The sequence below is a fragment of the Aphidius gifuensis genome, linkage group LG3 (genome assembly GCF_014905175.1).
Source record: "Aphidius gifuensis isolate YNYX2018 linkage group LG3, ASM1490517v1, whole genome shotgun sequence".
NCBI classification, from domain to species: Eukaryota; Metazoa; Arthropoda; class Insecta; order Hymenoptera; family Braconidae; genus Aphidius; species Aphidius gifuensis.
The window spans coordinates 19,258,344-19,275,199 of NC_057790.1; the positions used below are offsets into that span (position 1 = coordinate 19,258,344).

A 16,856-nucleotide genomic window follows, 5' to 3' on the forward strand; every position below is an offset into this window, starting at 1 on the left:
GAGTAAAAATTGAATATATCATTGAATACTCTAGCTTTAAGAAAAAAATTTATAATAGTTTTTTTCTTATGGAATCATCAAAGCTAAAAGAGTCAACAGAATAAATTCTTATCTCATTTTTTTACACTACTACTTTAATCAAAATAAATAACATTGTTGTTAAACATACACTACATAATTAATAACTGTCAAACTAATTGACAAAACAAACAATTTAAAAGAAAAATACAAAGATGACATCTAAGGAAAAAGTAACAATTTTAGATGGTGGATTTTCATCCCAGTTGTCAAAGCACATGGACACAAATTTTGATAAAGATCCATTGTGGACAGCTCGTTTGTTAAAAACATCACCTGAGGTAATTATTGCAACTCATCTTGATTATCTTCGTGCAGGTTCAGAGATCATTGAAACAAATACCTATCAAGCATCAATAAAAGGATTCACAGATCATTTGCAATTAACAGAAGAAGAAAGTTTTGATTTAATTAAAAAAGCTGTTCATCTTGCAAAAGAAGCTATTAATTTATTTTACAATGAACGAAAATTGATAACAGATGATTCAAATGAATATAAACCACTTGTAGCAGGTTCTTGTGGTCCTTATGGAGCTTTTCTACATGATAGATCAGAGTATACTGGTAGTTATCATAAAAATGTATCAAAAGATTTATTAAAAAATTGGCATAAAAGTAGAGTAGATGCTCTTGTTGATGGTGGTGTTGATATATTGGCTTTTGAGACAATACCTTGTGAACTTGAAGCACAAGCAATTGTTGAATTACTCAAAGATTATCCCAACACAAAAGCCTGGATAAGTTTCTCATGTAGCTCTGATGGTAAATCTATTGTTGATGGAAGTAATTTTAAAACAGTTGCATGTTATTGTTATGAAAGTAGTATACCTGGACAAATTATTGCTGTTGGTATAAATTGTATTGCACCAAGTATTGTATCATCATTTTTTAAAGATATCAATGGTACTGATAAATCATTTGTACCATTGATTGTTTATCCAAACTCAGGAGAAACTTGGACACTAGAAACTCAATGGCAAAAAACTGGCAATGAACCATCTATCAATGATTTTGTTGATGAATGGCTGGATCTTGGTGTCAGATTTATTGGTAGTTGTTGCAGAACTTATGCTGAAGATATTACCAGTATCAAGAAAAAGGTCCAAGCATGGCAACAAGTTCATACAGAGACTTCATCTTGATTGATGATTACTACTGGCTCATCATTATAATTTTGGCATTTACTCTTCTTGTTTTTTATCATTATAAATACCTATATAAATAAAAAATTAATATTAATTATTATGTACAATTTGATACCTATATTCCTCTTGTTGTTAATTTGTTATTGTTTACTTTTTGATACATAAACAAAAAAATTATAAGCGCAGAAAAAATGCGCAGTGCATGCCGATAATAATAATAATAGATTTTCTTAATTGCGTTGTTATTTTGTGTCAAAAAAAATATTAAAATTTATTTTGTCAAAAGAAAAGTAATAATTAATTATTAATATCATAAATAATTACAGCTACTAGTAAATAAAAAAATAATAATATCCATTAGTCCAAGAACATTTATAAAATTTTATTTTATTTACATACTTGATGCTTATATTTTTTCTACGAAAAATGTTTATCAATAATTTGCATCTATGTTGTTTTGGTGTATTATAACAATGTCATCTAAAAAATGAAGCAGATGCAATTGTCTGATTATTTTAGTATTACTAAGAAAACATCAAGTATAAAAGTTAATAATAATTTAAGTCAAACAATAACCTTGAAATGTGATAAAAAAAAACCAACAAGACAAACATTAAAAAGTCAATTGAATACTAAAAACAGAGTAAGTAATTAAAGAACAAATAAAACATAGGTTATTAATTTATATAAATAAAGAATAATTTTTATTTTTAGGTCAGTAAAAAAATAGTAAAGCCTCGTGTAAAGAGATCTAAAAAAATGACATCATCACAAAAGCCACGTTACGTTGAAAAAGCCGTAATTGTCATCAGTGATGATGATGAGGATGATGTACCATCAACACAATATTTAACACAAGAACCAAGTCAAAGTACAAGTACTGAAATAGAGCGTGTGCCTTCCATAACATCTCAGGTTCTTCATGATATTTCAGCTTGTACACAATTACATGATAGTTCAATCAGCCAGGAGATTGCCACACTAGTAACTAGAGAATATAGTCTTGATAAACATCAAGACAATTTGTATCATGATGCAAATCCAAGTGCCATTGAAACAAGAACTAATGATTCATCATCAACATCTATTTTGTCATGTGAAAGGAAAAAGAACATTAATAATAATATTTTATTTGAAGATGACAATGAAAATATCTTTGATAATAATAACTGTTCAAATAATGTATATAGTAGCTCAAAATTAAAACCAATTTATGAAGATGATGAAAATAATCAAAGTTTCAATGACACTATTAATAATGTTGAAAATATTATAACAAATGTATTTACTCCTAAAAGTAAATCAGCATTTGATGAAACAGTGGTAACACTAGCAACAAGAGAAAATTCATTTCATGATAATGAAGATCCATTTAAAAATGATTATCAAGATGAAAATATAAATGTTGAAAATCAAGAAATTGATACTCAACAACAATGTCAAATTTCAAATATCAATGAATCACAAAGAACATCATTTATTCGTGTTAAATCAGTAAATACCATAAACAATATTTATGATAATTCATTGTCACAAATAGCCAGTCAATCAACTAGCCAATTTAATAATTATACAAGTGATAATTTAAGTCAAACACCAATAAAAGGTTCACAATATTTAATGTGGGAAAAAACATCATTAAAACGTTCACTTGATTTAAATTCCGTGGAAGATTGTTATTCATCACCATCTAAAAAATCATTATGGAATCCTAGATCACCAATTAAATCATCACAAGAATCATTATCTAGAATAAATTCATTTAGTCCAAGAAAAATATTAACAGAACAAACACAAGACAAATCATCAATACCTGATGCAATTGAAAATTTAAATTTTTTTAAACAACATGTTATTGTTGAAAATGATTTTAATTTAGATGAAATATATTCATCAAAATTTATCATGCCATATGGTCCAGTTGATACAAAAACATCAATAATGTTTGATTATAAAGATTTAAATATACCAAGACCTGAATGTTATCAAGAAAAAGATGCTGAAAGATTATTCATGTTGATTATTGATGTTTTTATAAATCCAATAAATCCTGGTTATTTTACTGAAGATGAAATTGATATGATATATTCAATAATGACATTATCAATTGGTGCACAAATACTTTTATCAAGAATGATTAGAAGAAAAATAAGATGGACAAGAAAACGTGATTTTGAAAAAGAAGAAATTGATGGATCAATTGATTTACAGCTTAAAGAATTAATTAATCGTAAATTATTAATTACACAATGTGATAATTTTGATCTTGATGTTGTATTAGAAATGATGTCAAGAGATGAAGTAAGTCTTGTTTGTAAAATGATGAAAGTATCAGTTAAAGGAACAAAAGCAATAATGATACAAAAATTAATTGAATTATCAAATAAAAAGCCATTATTTAGTGGTATGAAAACACCACGTAAAGCATTACAAGAAGCAATTGATTCAATTAATGGAGAATGTTTTAAAGTTGCTGATATAACAATGAATATTATTAGAATGCTTGTAACACTTATTTATCCAGTTCAAGATCCAGAAAAAAGTATAGCTGATGCATTTTTTGTATTTCATGAAGTACATCATTCAGGAAAAAAAATATTTCCAAAATATTCAAAAAAAAGATATCCAATATTTAAAAATCGTAAACATTTAATTGATTTTATTGTTGCTAAAAATCAATGGACAGTATTTTTAAATTTAATGCTACAAAAAAATAAAGATGAAACTGTTTGGAATTCAATTGAAAAAATTGGTGATAATGCAATTGTTAAATTAAAACATATATTTGCTAATTTAAATGAAGAAGAAGAATATCAATTAAATAGTAATGTTCCATCACATGTCAAAAGATTTATGCCAATTTATATTTGGGGTAAAATATTATTTGGCAGTGTTGAAGCATATAAAAAACTTGATAATTATAATAAAGCAATTGATGTATTGAAATTTTTAATATCTAATCGTTCACACATACAGGGTAAATTTATAAAATGGTATGTTGAATTATCACAAATTCAAATGAATCGTATGAAAGATTTAGAAATGTCAGCTGAAACAATAATGACAGCTTTAGCAATTCCAAATATTACTGATTCTGATAAAAATGAATTAATTCATAGAGCTAGAATATTATCAGCAAGATCAAAAAACATATCAGCTGATACTAAAATCTTGATGAAGCAACAAGTTGATTTACATGCTGATAACTTTGTTTTTAATGCAAATGAGACAATTGTTACAGCATATATGATGGAAGGTTTTGTTGGTAATAAAAGTACTTGGCAATTAAAAATTGATAATGTTACTATTGGTTATTCAAATGTTGAAAAAGTTGCTATTCAACATTATATTAAATATGAAAATTTTACAAATGGAATTCATTGTGAAGGTTCATTAGCTGTGACACTATTTACATGTCTTTTTTGGAATGAAATTTATGATATATTTGTGCCTGGTGCATTTGTTTGTCCATATCAACCAGCTCCACTTGATATATTTGGTTCAAAATTTATGGATAATCGTCATGGTAAAATTGATGATAAAATACAACAAATAAATAATTTAAGTAATGATGAATTTATACAAACAATGGTTAATTGTTATACTACATACAGAGTTTATGATTGTCTTATTGCAAATATTACTGATGATCCAATTGAATTTCAAGAAATTGTTGAGTCATTAGGTAAATCAGGTGTCATTGCAATATCTATGAAGATAGCTAGTAATTTGAGTGTATGGCAATCAGGTTTTCCAGATTTATTTTTGTGGAACAGAAATAATAAAACTTGTAAAATTGTTGAAGTCAAAGGACCTGGTGATATATTATCTGTTAAACAAAAATTATGGATTGATTATTTGCAAAAAAATTATATACCAGTTGATGTTTGCCATGTTCGAGCTGCCAACAAGTATTCATAAACGAAACAAAAACAAATAAGACTTTTTAAATTTATAAAAATGTTTTTTTTTTTTTTTTTTTGTTTTTAAATTATATGTTATTAGTTATAATGAAAACGTAGACTCGTGTTGTTATTAAATAATCAAAGACTTATTTTTTATACGAGTAAAAAAATATATACATCTGAAATAATCAGATTGTTATATAGATATTATTAATATTAACAATAAAACATTCTCATGTATATATATATATTTTTTTTATAGTATTAAAACGAAAAAACAATTAGCTTTTTTACTTTGTATAGAATGTATTTTTCTCTATTTTTTTTTCAAATTAATATAAACTTTTTTTTTATACTTGATTTCATTGTGTTTTTTCTTTTCTAAAAAAACATCTTGATAATTATTTTTTAACATGAAAATTTATAAAAAATAGTAATGGAAACATTAAAACAATATAAATTTTTAAAGAAAGTGATATTCTTTGTTTTTTTTTTTTTTTTAGATGATTTTTGGGATGACAATTGAATTGATCTCGTTCCATTCTGTTTGACAGTTTTGAACAAAAGCTGTTACTTGACTTTTCAATTTTCTTTTGTCAAATATTCGTTTTTTCTATAAAGAAAAAAGAAAAAAAAAATTATTACATTAAACGATATTGTTATAAATAAAATAATGAAAAACATATTTGTTGCTTGAATATTTTAATAACTCACCAATGGATGTCTTGATTTGAGAAGATGATCCTGTTTTGTCTCTTGATCCATCTGTTTACGTGAATAAAAAGAATCTTTTTTTGATTTTTCCAATTCTGTTTGTAAATTAAGATACTTGTTGACTGATTCTGACAAATTATTGACATTATTGTTCTCAATATTTTTATTTAACTGGTTTTTCTGAAAATATAAAAAGTCGTTTATTTACATATTAAAAAAATATCAAAATGTATTATATTATTAGTTCAGATGATAAATAAACAATACATAAATTAATAACATACCAATTTTATATTTTCATTCACTACATCACGATATTTATTTTTTTCTTTTTCCAGTTGTTCACAAGTTTGATGTAATTTTTCTTTTGCTTCTGCTAATTGACACTTGACATTTTCAAGATCATCTTCATATTTAATTCTGAACATTGAATCATAAATATCTAAAAAAGATTGGTTTTTTTTATAATTTAAGTACGACATTGTTTAAAGTGCAAATGATCTGAAACTTGTTGTAACTTGTTCCTTCTTCTTGTGTGTTCTCTTGTGTACTGTGCAGTACGCGGGAAAACGCTGGAATGTCTGGACTCAGGGGTTGATTGTAGAGGGCGGGGGGGTTGTCAAAAGTTTAACAAACGATATGAAAAAATATACTTATAATTGACCGTTATAAATAATCAAGTAGTTGGTTTTGCAGTGCTCAAAGTCCGTTATGAAAATTATACTGGACAAGAGGAAACCTGCGCCTCCGGCGTTTTTTATTTTTCATTACTCATTAAATACCTCTATGAGCTCATTCTATTATCCTAATACAAAACTTTCTTTTTAAAATAGGATAATAGATTGATTTTTGAATCATCGGGAGAAAAACAATAACTGGAGGTGAACCATAAATTGTATAAAATACTTCTTTGCTTGTTCTATAATCCTGTTGAGGAACAATATTTTTTTTTTCATTTCTTCTATTTTTATTTAAAGTTATAGAATTTATTTTTGAAATATCAGGAGAACAGAAATGACTGAAGGTAAACCGTGAATTGTATAAAATACATCTTTGCTTGTTCTACGATCCTGTTAATTCCGTAGTAAATTAAATATTCTTATTTTATTTTCTTGAAAAAAATAAGCTAGTTTAACAGGAACATAGAACTAGCGAAGAGGTATTTCATATATTTTATAACTTACTCCTTCTATATTATAATTCCTTAATAAAATATTTATTTTTATTTTTTTTTCTTGAAAAAATAAGCAATTTTAACAGGAACATAGAACAAGCAAAGAGGTATTTCATATATTTGATAACTTACTCCTTCTATATTATAATTCCCTACTTATATTTTTATTTTACTTTTACTAAAAAAATATGCTATTTGAACAGGATCACAAAACAGGCAACGAGGTATTTTATCTATTTTATAGATCACCTCCTGTCCTTCCTGCTTCCCTGCAATTTAAAAAATAAAATTTGTTTTTAAAAAAACAAATAGAAAAAATAATAAAAAAAATATGCAGTTTGAACAGGATCATAGAACAGGCAAGGAGGTATTTTATCAAATTCATAGATCACCTCCTGCTTTTCCTGCTTCCCTGCTATTTTAAAAATAAAATTGGTTTTTAAAAAAAGAAATAGAAAAAATAATAAAAAAAATATGCAGTTTGAACAGGATCATAGAACAGGCAAGGAGGTATTTTACCAAATTCATAGATCACCTCCTGACCTTCCTGCTTCCCTGCCATTTCAAAAATAAAATTTGTTTTTAAAAAAACAAATAGAAAAAATAATAAAAAAAATATGCAGTTTGAACAGGATCATAGAACAGGCGAAGAGGTATTTTATCCAATTTATAGATCACCTCCTGACCGTCCTGCTTCCCTGCCATTTCGAAAATGAAATTTCTTTTTAAAAAAACAAATAGAAAAAATAATAAGAAAAATATGCAGTTTGAACAGGATCATAGAACAGGCGAAGAGGTATTTTATCCAATTTATAGATCACCTCCTGACTTTCCTGCTTCCCTGCCATTTCAAAAATAAAATTTGTTTTTAAAAAAACAAATAGAAAAAATAATTTAAAAAATATGCAGTTTGAACAGGATCATAGAACAGGCAAGGAGGTATTTTTCCAAATTCATAGATCACCTCCTGACCTTCCTGCTTCCCTGCCATTTCAAAAATAAAATTTGTTTTTGAAAAAACAAATAGGAAAAATAATTTAAAAAATATGCAGTTTGAACAGGATCATAGAACAGGCGAAGAGGTATTTTATCCAATTTATAGATCACCTCCTTAGCCCCCTGCTTCCCTGCCATTTAAAAAATAAAAATTGTATTTGAGAAAACAAATAGAAAAAATAATAAAAAAAATATGCCATTTGAACAGGATCATAGAACAGGCAAAGAGGTATTTTATCTAATTCATAGATCACCTCCTGACCTTCCTGCTTCCCTGCCATTTCAAAAATAAAATTTGTTTTTAAAAAAACAAATAGAAAAAAAAATAAAAAAAATATGCAGTTTGAACAGGATCATAGAACGGGCGAAGAGGTATTTTATTCAATTCATAGATCACCTCCTGACTTTCCTGCTTCCCTGCCATTTCAATAATAAAATTTGTTTTTAAAAAAACAAATAGAAAAAATAATTTAAAAAATATGCAGTTTGAACAGGATCATAGAACAGGCAAGGAGGTATTTTATCAAATTCATAGATCACCTCCTGCCTTTCCTGCTTCCCTGCTATTTTAAAAATAAAATTTGTTTTTAAAAAAACAAATAGAAAAAATAATAAGAAAAATATGCAGTTTGAACAGGATCATAGAACAGGCAAGGAGGTATTTTACCAAATTCATAGATCACCTCCTGACTTTCCTGCTTCCCTGCCATTTAAAAAATAAAATTTGTTTTTAAAAAAACAAATAGAAAAAATAATTTAAAAAATATGCAGTTTGAACAGGATCATAGAACAGGCGAAGAGGTATTTTATTCAATTCATAGATCACCTCCTGACTTTCCTGCTTCCCTGCCATTTCAAAAATAAAATTTGTTTTTAAAAAAACAAATAGAAAAAATAATTTAAAAAATATGCGGTTTGAACAGGATCATAGAACAGGCAAAGAGGTATTTTATCCAATTTATAGATCACCTCCTGACTTTCCTGCTTCCCTGCCATTTTAAAAATAAAATTTGTTTTTAAAAAAACAAATAGAAAAAATAATAAAAAAAATATGCAGTTTGAACAGGATCATAGAACAGGCGAAGAGGTATTTTATTCAATTCATAGATCACCTCCTGACCTTCCTGCTCCCCTGCCATTTCAAAAATAAAATTTGTTTTAAAAAAAACAAATAGAAAAAATAATTTAAAAAATATGCAGTTTGAACAGGATCATAGAACAGGCGAAGAGGTATTTTATTCAATTCATAGATTACCTCCTGACTTTCCTGCTTCCCTGCCATTTCAATAATAAAATTTGTTTTTAAGAAAACAAATAGAAAAAATAATTTAAAAAATATGCAGTTTGAACAGGATCATAGAACAGGCGAAGAGGTATTTTATTTAATTCATAGATTACCTCCTGACCTTCCTGCTTCCCTGCCATTTCAAAAATAAAATTTGTTTTTAAAAAAACAAATAGAAAAAATAATAAAAAAAATATGCAGTTTGAACAGGATCATAGAACAGGCAAGGAGGTATTTTACCAAATTCATAGATCACCTCCTGACCTTCCTGCTTCCCTGCCATTTCAAAAATAAAATTTGTTTTTAAAAAAACAAATAGAAAAAATAATAAAAAAAATATCCAGTTTGAACAGGATCATAGAACAGGCGAAGAAGTATTTTATCCAATTCATAGATCACCTCTTGACTTTCCTGCTTCCCTGCCATTTCAAATATAAAATTTGTTTTTAAAAAAACAAATAGAAAAAATAATAAAAAAAATATGCAGTTTGAACAGGATCATAGAACAGGCAAGGAGGTATTTTATCAAATTCATAGATCACCTCCTGCCTTTCCTGCTTCCCTGCTATTTTAAAAATAAAATTGGTTTTTAAAAAAAGAAATAGAAAAAATAATTTCAAAAATATGCAGTTTGAACAGGATCATAGAACAGGCAAGGAGGTATTTTATCAAATTCATAGATCACCTCCTGCCTTTCCTGCTTCCCTGCTATTTTAAAAATAAAATTGGTTTTTAAAAAAAGAAATAGAAAAAATAATTTAAAAAATATGCAGTTTGAACAGGATCATAGAACAGGCGAGGAGGTATTTTATCCAATTTATAGATCACCTCCCGACTTTCCTGCTTCCCTGCCATTTTAAAAATAACATTTGTTTTTAAAAAAACAAATAGGAAAAATAATAAAAAAAATACGCAGTTTGAACAGGATCATAGAACAGGCAAGGAGGTATTTTATCAAATTCATAGATCACCTCCTGCTTTTCCTGCTTCCCTGCTATTTTAAAAATAAAATTTGTTTTTAAAAAAACAAATAGAAAAAATAATTTAAAAAATATGCAGTTTGAACAGGATCATAGAACAGGCGAAGAGGTATTTTATCCAATTTATAGATCACCTCCTGACTTTCCTGCTTCCCTGCCATTTTAAAAATAAAATTTGTTTTTAAAAAAACAAATAGAAAAAATAATAAAAAAAATATGCAGTTTGAACAGGATCATAGATTAGGCAAGGAGGTATTTCACCAAATTCATAGATCACCTCCTGACCGTCCTGCTTCCCTGCCATTTCGAAAATGAAATTTGTTTTTAAAAAAACAAATAGAAAAAATAATAAGAAAAATATGCAGTTTGAACAGGATCATAGAACAGGCAAGGAGGTATTTTATCTACCTATAGAATCATCATCCACCTCCTGTCCTTCCCTTCCCTGCCATTTAAAAATAAAATTTGTTTTTAGAAAAACAAATAGAAAGAATAATAAGAAAAATATGCAGTTTGAACAGGATCATAGAACAGGCAAGGAGGTATTTCATATATTTGAGATCACTCCTTGTATGTTATAACTCCCTAATTAATTTGTTATTTATAATTTTTTTTTTGAAAAAATAAGTTATTTTAACAGGAACATAGAACAAGCAAAGAAGTATTTCACATATTTTATAACTTACTCCTTCTATATTATAATTCTCTAATAAAATAATTATTTTTATTTTTTTCGTTTGAAAAAAATATGCTATTTTAACAGGAACATACAACTAGCAAAGAGGTATTTCATATATTTTATATCTTACTCCTTCTCTATAATAATTCTTTAATCAATTCAATATTATTATTTTATTTTTATTGAAAAAAATAAGCTATTTCAACAGGAGCATAGAAGTAGCAAAGAGGTATTTTATATATTTTAAAATTCACCTGTTCTAACTTATAATTTCCTGATAAATTTACATATTAAATTACTAATTTATTATAATTTTAAAAATACTAAATATTTTTTAGTCATTCTATTTTTCTGATACGGATTGGTAATGTTTTTCTCTAAAAATATTAGACTAACAGAAAACCAAAGAAGTAATTTCTAAACATTTCACTCATTATTCATCGGGAATACAGAATGCTAGGAGTCATTTTCTTGACATTCAAATTTTGACAGGCCAATTTTGCTGGTAGCATAGATAATTGACTTATCATTCCAAGAGAGAGAATAAAGAGAGTAAGAGACAACCAAACTTTTTATTTGTCAAAAAAAAAAAAAACATTACACGCGTAGTTTATTATTATAAAGTAACGAAGCAAGTAACATTTTTATTCAGTTTGTAATAATTAAATAAATAAACATGTCAGTTTGGAGAATGGGTCCACCCAAGTTATTGGGAACATTGTCAAGTCTTTTTAGACATCAACCAATTGCCTCTTATCATGAAAATGTAAGTATTATAACCTTGATTTAAACAATTAATTACAGTCGTCATTCACATATTCATTGATTATTTTGCAATATGATGAAATGACAAGAAAATTAACAAATATTTCAAAATAATTTATAACGTTATTATTGTTTTAGGTTATTGAGCATTATGAAAATCCGAGAAATGTTGGATCATTGGATAAAAATGATATAATGGTTGGTACTGGACTTGTTGGAGCACCGGCATGTGGTGATGTTATGAAACTTCAAATAAAAGTTGGTGATAATGGTAAAATTATTGATGCTAAATTTAAAACATTTGGATGTGGTTCAGCAATTGCATCAAGCTCATTGGCAACTGAATGGGTCATTGGAAAAACTGTAATATTAATTATTTTTAATCTTAAAATACACGTTGACGTATTATTTATTTATTATATATATTTTTTCATTTACAGATTGATGAAGCTTTACGTTTGAAAAATACAGACATTGCAAAAGAACTCTGCCTACCACCTGTCAAGCTACACTGTTCGAGTAAGATTAATTTATAATATTAATTAAAAACAATATTTATTTTATAAATTAACATACTATATTATTAACATTATAAATTTTTAGTGCTTGCTGAGGATGCAATCAAGGCAGCACTCTGGGATTATCGCATGAAATTGCAAAAATCAAAAGAACAAAATTCAGATGATAAAATAACTACAGAAAATAAAGATGTCTAATAAATATCTATATAAAGGATCATTAAAATTCTAGTATGTATTAAAAGAAATATATTTCTCGTGAATTAAATCATTATATAGATTTCAATTCACAACCGTGTGTATATATAAATTAATATGAATATTTTAAATTTGTACAAACGGTTTAACAATAAATCATAATTCAAAAATGAATTTCTATTAAAAAAACTGATTAAAATATAGTTTTTTAAAAAACCATAAATTTATCAATGGCTTTTTTTTAATATACGTTAAATATTCATTAATTCCAATAAAAATTTCATAATATTTTATACAAATTATGATCTTTTATATGCTGAATGTCTTGATGAATCATACTCAGCAGTTATTTTTCTTTCCCAAATTAAAATACCAACAAGTACAATAATAACAAAACTAATTATTCCAAAAAATATATAAATTCCATTAGAATTTGTTGTTGGGTCATCTACCATTCCACACGTAAGATTTTGTTTACTATATTCTATATCCATACAACAACTCCATGTACCCTGATTAATATAATCTTTCCAATCTATCAAAGACATAATTAAAAAAAAAAGTTTACTACTTGTTATATTATTTTATATAATATTTACCTCTTATTTTAATTCTGCAGATAGTTTTTGTGATAATTCCTACCCAGTATTCAGCACCAGGCATGTTTGATATCCCAGTTATCTTGGTACCATCTGATCGAAACCAATAACAAGTAGAAATTGATGGAAAATTATAGCTTTTATGTTTAACATGACAATTTATTGTGAGGTCTTTGTCTTTATCTGTAGCAACAGGATATAATATTTCTTTTTCCACGATATAATCTGTAATTATAAATTTAAAATAATTAAATAGCTATAAATATAAAAATTACATCATAATTACTTCGGTATATGGTATTGTCTGGAACATCTGGTTCAAAGTTCAAAGTATAAGTCAAATTGCTTTGAGATTTTCCAATTAACTGAGCATGACATGTCCAAGTACCAATATCTTCTTCATGTATTTCTAAAATTCAAAAATATACATCTATTATTAACAATTATTTAATTATTAATTGTATAAAATATAATTATAATATTTACCGCTGAAAGATAGTGTTGAACTTCTGACATCGTAATTAACAAAATATCTTATGTCATTAAGAAAAATGTTATAACCATCTGGACGAGTCCACCACCAAATAACTGAGGCCTCTAATAAATCAATTGATATTTTAAGATCACATTGAAACAAATATTTATCAGTTTTATTCGCTGCGTTTTTGTTTGTCATAATTTGACCAGTTAAGAAAACATCTGAGGAAAAAAAAACATTTACAAGTTAATAAATAGCCAATAACATTTAATATAATACTTAAAATTATACTGCTATACCTCTGATTGAAATGAGAAAATTTGATACAATTATTTTGCTTTTTATATCTTCTTCAATTCCAATTTTACATGACCAAATACCGTCATCTGTTTTCTCAGCATTTTTAATGATCAATTGACAAGTACCATTGTACAATGCATTTTTATCTGTCATTGATGTGACTTCGTTAACTGGATTTTGAATATAACAAAAATATAATTTTGCAGGGTATGAACAATCAATCTGAAATAAATATTAATTAATTTTTATAAATAAAAAATACTTGGTGTTGAGAGATAATAAAAAATATAAACCAAAAAACTATCATTTAGCTGAACAATGGTAGAAAAATTGTATTCAAGAATGTTGTGTAGCTCTCCCTGCTGATTATTGATATTTTTAATTTTTCGATTAACAGGAATAATGTCGTTGTCATTAAATTTATAAAATTTCATTGTATACTTCCATTTTCCAAATTGTTCAGCTAAATGTTGACTGTTCCAATTAATTCTGAAGCTGCATATTCCAAAGCTGTGCTCAATTGATTTATCAAACCTTTCATTACCCTCTTTATCATTGTCATCTAGCATATCATATCTATGATTTAAATATTTTATTTTAAATAAAAATACATTAATCAATCATTATATGATTATTTATTTTTTACCTGTAAGCATTGCTGAGCTTAGGCTTGCTTGTAATAATTGTTCCATTTGGTAATTCAAGTACACACGTCTTAGGTTTTTCAAGAGTATTTAATATTATATTTGTAAATTTTTCTGAAGCTTTGATAAAAATTTTTGTATGATTGAAATCTAAAACAGATAATCATATTTAAAAATATATCATTTATTTATTTTTTTAATTTAATTACTATTATTACCCCAAATTGATACTATATATTTTTCTTCAATTAGTATAATTTCATCATCAACTTGGTAACGTGCAATCCATACTCCATCATCACTGAATGATGCATCATTTATTTTATAATTAAAATTATCCTTTGTTAATGATATTATTGTACCATTTGGTCTTTCAAGTTCACAAAAAATACTTTTTTTACACAAACCTAAATCAAACATAAATGTTGATCCTTTTTTTATAAATTTATATTTCTTAGATATAAGTTCTTTCTAAAAAAAAAACAAAAAAATAATCATTAGTTTATCTATAAATTATTAAAAATATTTATAATTACTTTTGTATTATTGTTGTATATTTCTTTCGATAATTTATAATCCAATTCATCTGTTAATCTTTGGAAAAAATAATATTTTCTGTTTACATTATTTAAAAATTCTTCTATGTACCATTCTTCAAATTTAATTTTTTTAATACGTATACGAATACCACAATTTCCATATCGTTGAATATCCTTACTGTCATTAGTCAACAAATTAATACTATATGTATTTTTCTACAACAAAAAACATCAATTAAATTGCATTATTAATTTAATAAAATTACTGAGTTTATAAATTTTTAAATTACACTTATTTCATCAAAGGCTGTACAGTTTCTTAATTTATCATCTAGATTATTCATATGCATCACCAAATATTGACCAATATATCCTGGATTAATTTTATGCTCAAATATTTTAATCTAAACAAATTTTAAAATGAATTGTTTTAATGTTTAATTGATAACTATTATATAAAAAGCAAAATCTTTACCTTTTCTTCAAATAAATAAATATTGTCCACTTGTTTTATCATCGTTTTTTTTTCTTGCATTTTTTTATCACTAAGATATGATTCAATTTTCCATTTTCCAATGTGCTCTTTTTTAAATTCAATAAATGTAAATTCACATAAACGATTAAACTTATCTCCCAGTGTGAAAAATACTTTGTTTATTGCTAAATCATTGTCGTATGTTTTATTGGATTCATAATGATGCAGAGAACATTTAACACGACAATGTTCTAGTTTGTAATTTATCCTAGGTGCAATTGTAATTGTACTACCAATTTTGACTAGTTTTGTTTCATCTGAAATAACTTGTTGAATAAAAAAATGATTGAACGTTAATTTTAAATATTATATTTACCATTTATTTTTACTGAACCAGTTTCTTTGAAGTAATCATATCCACAATACCCTTGAACCTGAAAATAAATAATAATTTTTATAATAGATTTGTCTGACGAATAGAGTAAAAAGAAAAGTAATTTTTTTTTATACCATATGTTTTTTGGAGATATAATAATTTTGAGTTTGTTCACCGTATGCACATGGTGTATTTTTATAACACAAGTATTTTGTTTTTATATTCCATCTTCCATAAAAATATTCCATTAATGGTTTAAATGAAAATGAACAAGACTGAAAGCTAGTTGTTAATTCAATATGTTTATCAGAAGTGATTCTACTAAAATTATCATACAAAATATAGCTTGTTTTTTTCAGCTCCAAATTTACATATTGGTAATTAATCAATTCACATTTTTCAATAATTCCTGGTGGTTTTTCCACAGAGATATCAACAATGTCACCAAGCTCAGCTTCAATGTTTACAGGTGGTATTTCAGCTGAAAAAAAAATATACATTTTATTTATAAAAAAAAAAAGTAAATTGATTTTCTATCAAGATAAATTTTATGATAATATTCTACTTACTGTATGACATTGTTCTGTATAATTGAATCACCAGGATGTATAAATAAATAAACAAATAAGCCATTTCATTTAATATATAAATAAATAAAATAAAAAAATTTACTACTGTGGACAACAACGATGTGAATGATCATAACAATCAATACTAAAATAGACTGTAGTTTATTTTTTTTTTTCATTTTTTTTTTTGTGTTATCTTATCTCTAAAAATTTTGTATCTAAATTTATTAGAAATAGTCAACAACACACATGCTTCTTAAAAACTGTCAAACATTATTTTTTTTTTAAACCAAGAAGACTAGAAATACTAGAAATATTTCTAGTCTTCTTGTTTTAAACTTAAATAGATAAACAACAAAATGGACGATAGAAATTTTCAACTAGCGCATTCTATTGTACAAAACATGTACTATTTTTTTGAGAAATAAAATTGTTGGTA

The 16,856-nt window shown here is 25.8% G+C and overlaps 4 protein-coding genes across 5 annotated transcripts; 3 read left to right on the plus strand and 1 right to left on the minus strand.

Annotated features, from left to right (window-relative positions):
• The first annotated feature begins 147 nt into the window (after positions 1-147).
• Positions 148-1,438, plus strand: LOC122852498 (homocysteine S-methyltransferase 1-like). The gene has a single exon (XM_044152363.1). The coding sequence runs from the start codon at positions 234-236 to the stop codon at positions 1,218-1,220; it is 987 nt and encodes a 328-aa protein (XP_044008298.1). The 5' UTR covers positions 148-233; the 3' UTR covers positions 1,221-1,438.
• On the plus strand, positions 1,431-5,495 carry LOC122852471 (fanconi-associated nuclease 1-like). Of its 2 annotated transcripts, none has more exons than XM_044152301.1 (2): positions 1,431-1,866; positions 1,938-5,495. In XM_044152301.1, the coding sequence occupies exons 1-2, from the start codon at positions 1,711-1,713 to the stop codon at positions 5,142-5,144; spliced, it is 3,363 nt and encodes a 1,120-aa protein (XP_044008236.1). In that variant the 5' UTR covers positions 1,431-1,710; the 3' UTR covers positions 5,145-5,495. The 2 variants fall into 2 exon arrangements, with proteins under 2 accessions (XP_044008236.1, XP_044008238.1); XM_044152303.1 differs by having other exon boundaries at positions 1,767-1,866; positions 1,920-5,284.
• A 132-nt stretch (positions 5,496-5,627) lies between these two features.
• LOC122851004 lies at positions 5,628-16,626 on the minus strand. The gene is made up of 16 exons (XM_044150050.1): positions 16,418-16,626; positions 15,983-16,329; positions 15,849-15,906; positions 15,473-15,798; positions 15,288-15,401; positions 14,995-15,213; positions 14,677-14,929; positions 14,461-14,608; positions 14,108-14,390; positions 13,814-14,036; positions 13,523-13,735; positions 13,323-13,445; positions 13,037-13,261; positions 6,127-6,284; positions 5,843-6,022; positions 5,628-5,741 (listed from the first exon to the last, which is right to left on the minus strand). The coding sequence occupies exons 1-16, from the start codon at positions 16,479-16,481 to the stop codon at positions 5,628-5,630; spliced, it is 3,048 nt and encodes a 1,015-aa protein (XP_044005985.1). The 5' UTR covers positions 16,482-16,626.
• Positions 11,525-12,664, plus strand: LOC122852511 (iron-sulfur cluster assembly scaffold protein IscU). The gene is made up of 4 exons (XM_044152378.1): positions 11,525-11,722; positions 11,860-12,084; positions 12,162-12,240; positions 12,325-12,664. The coding sequence occupies exons 1-4, from the start codon at positions 11,633-11,635 to the stop codon at positions 12,435-12,437; spliced, it is 507 nt and encodes a 168-aa protein (XP_044008313.1). The 5' UTR covers positions 11,525-11,632; the 3' UTR covers positions 12,438-12,664.
• Positions 16,627-16,856: the final 230 nt, after the last annotated feature.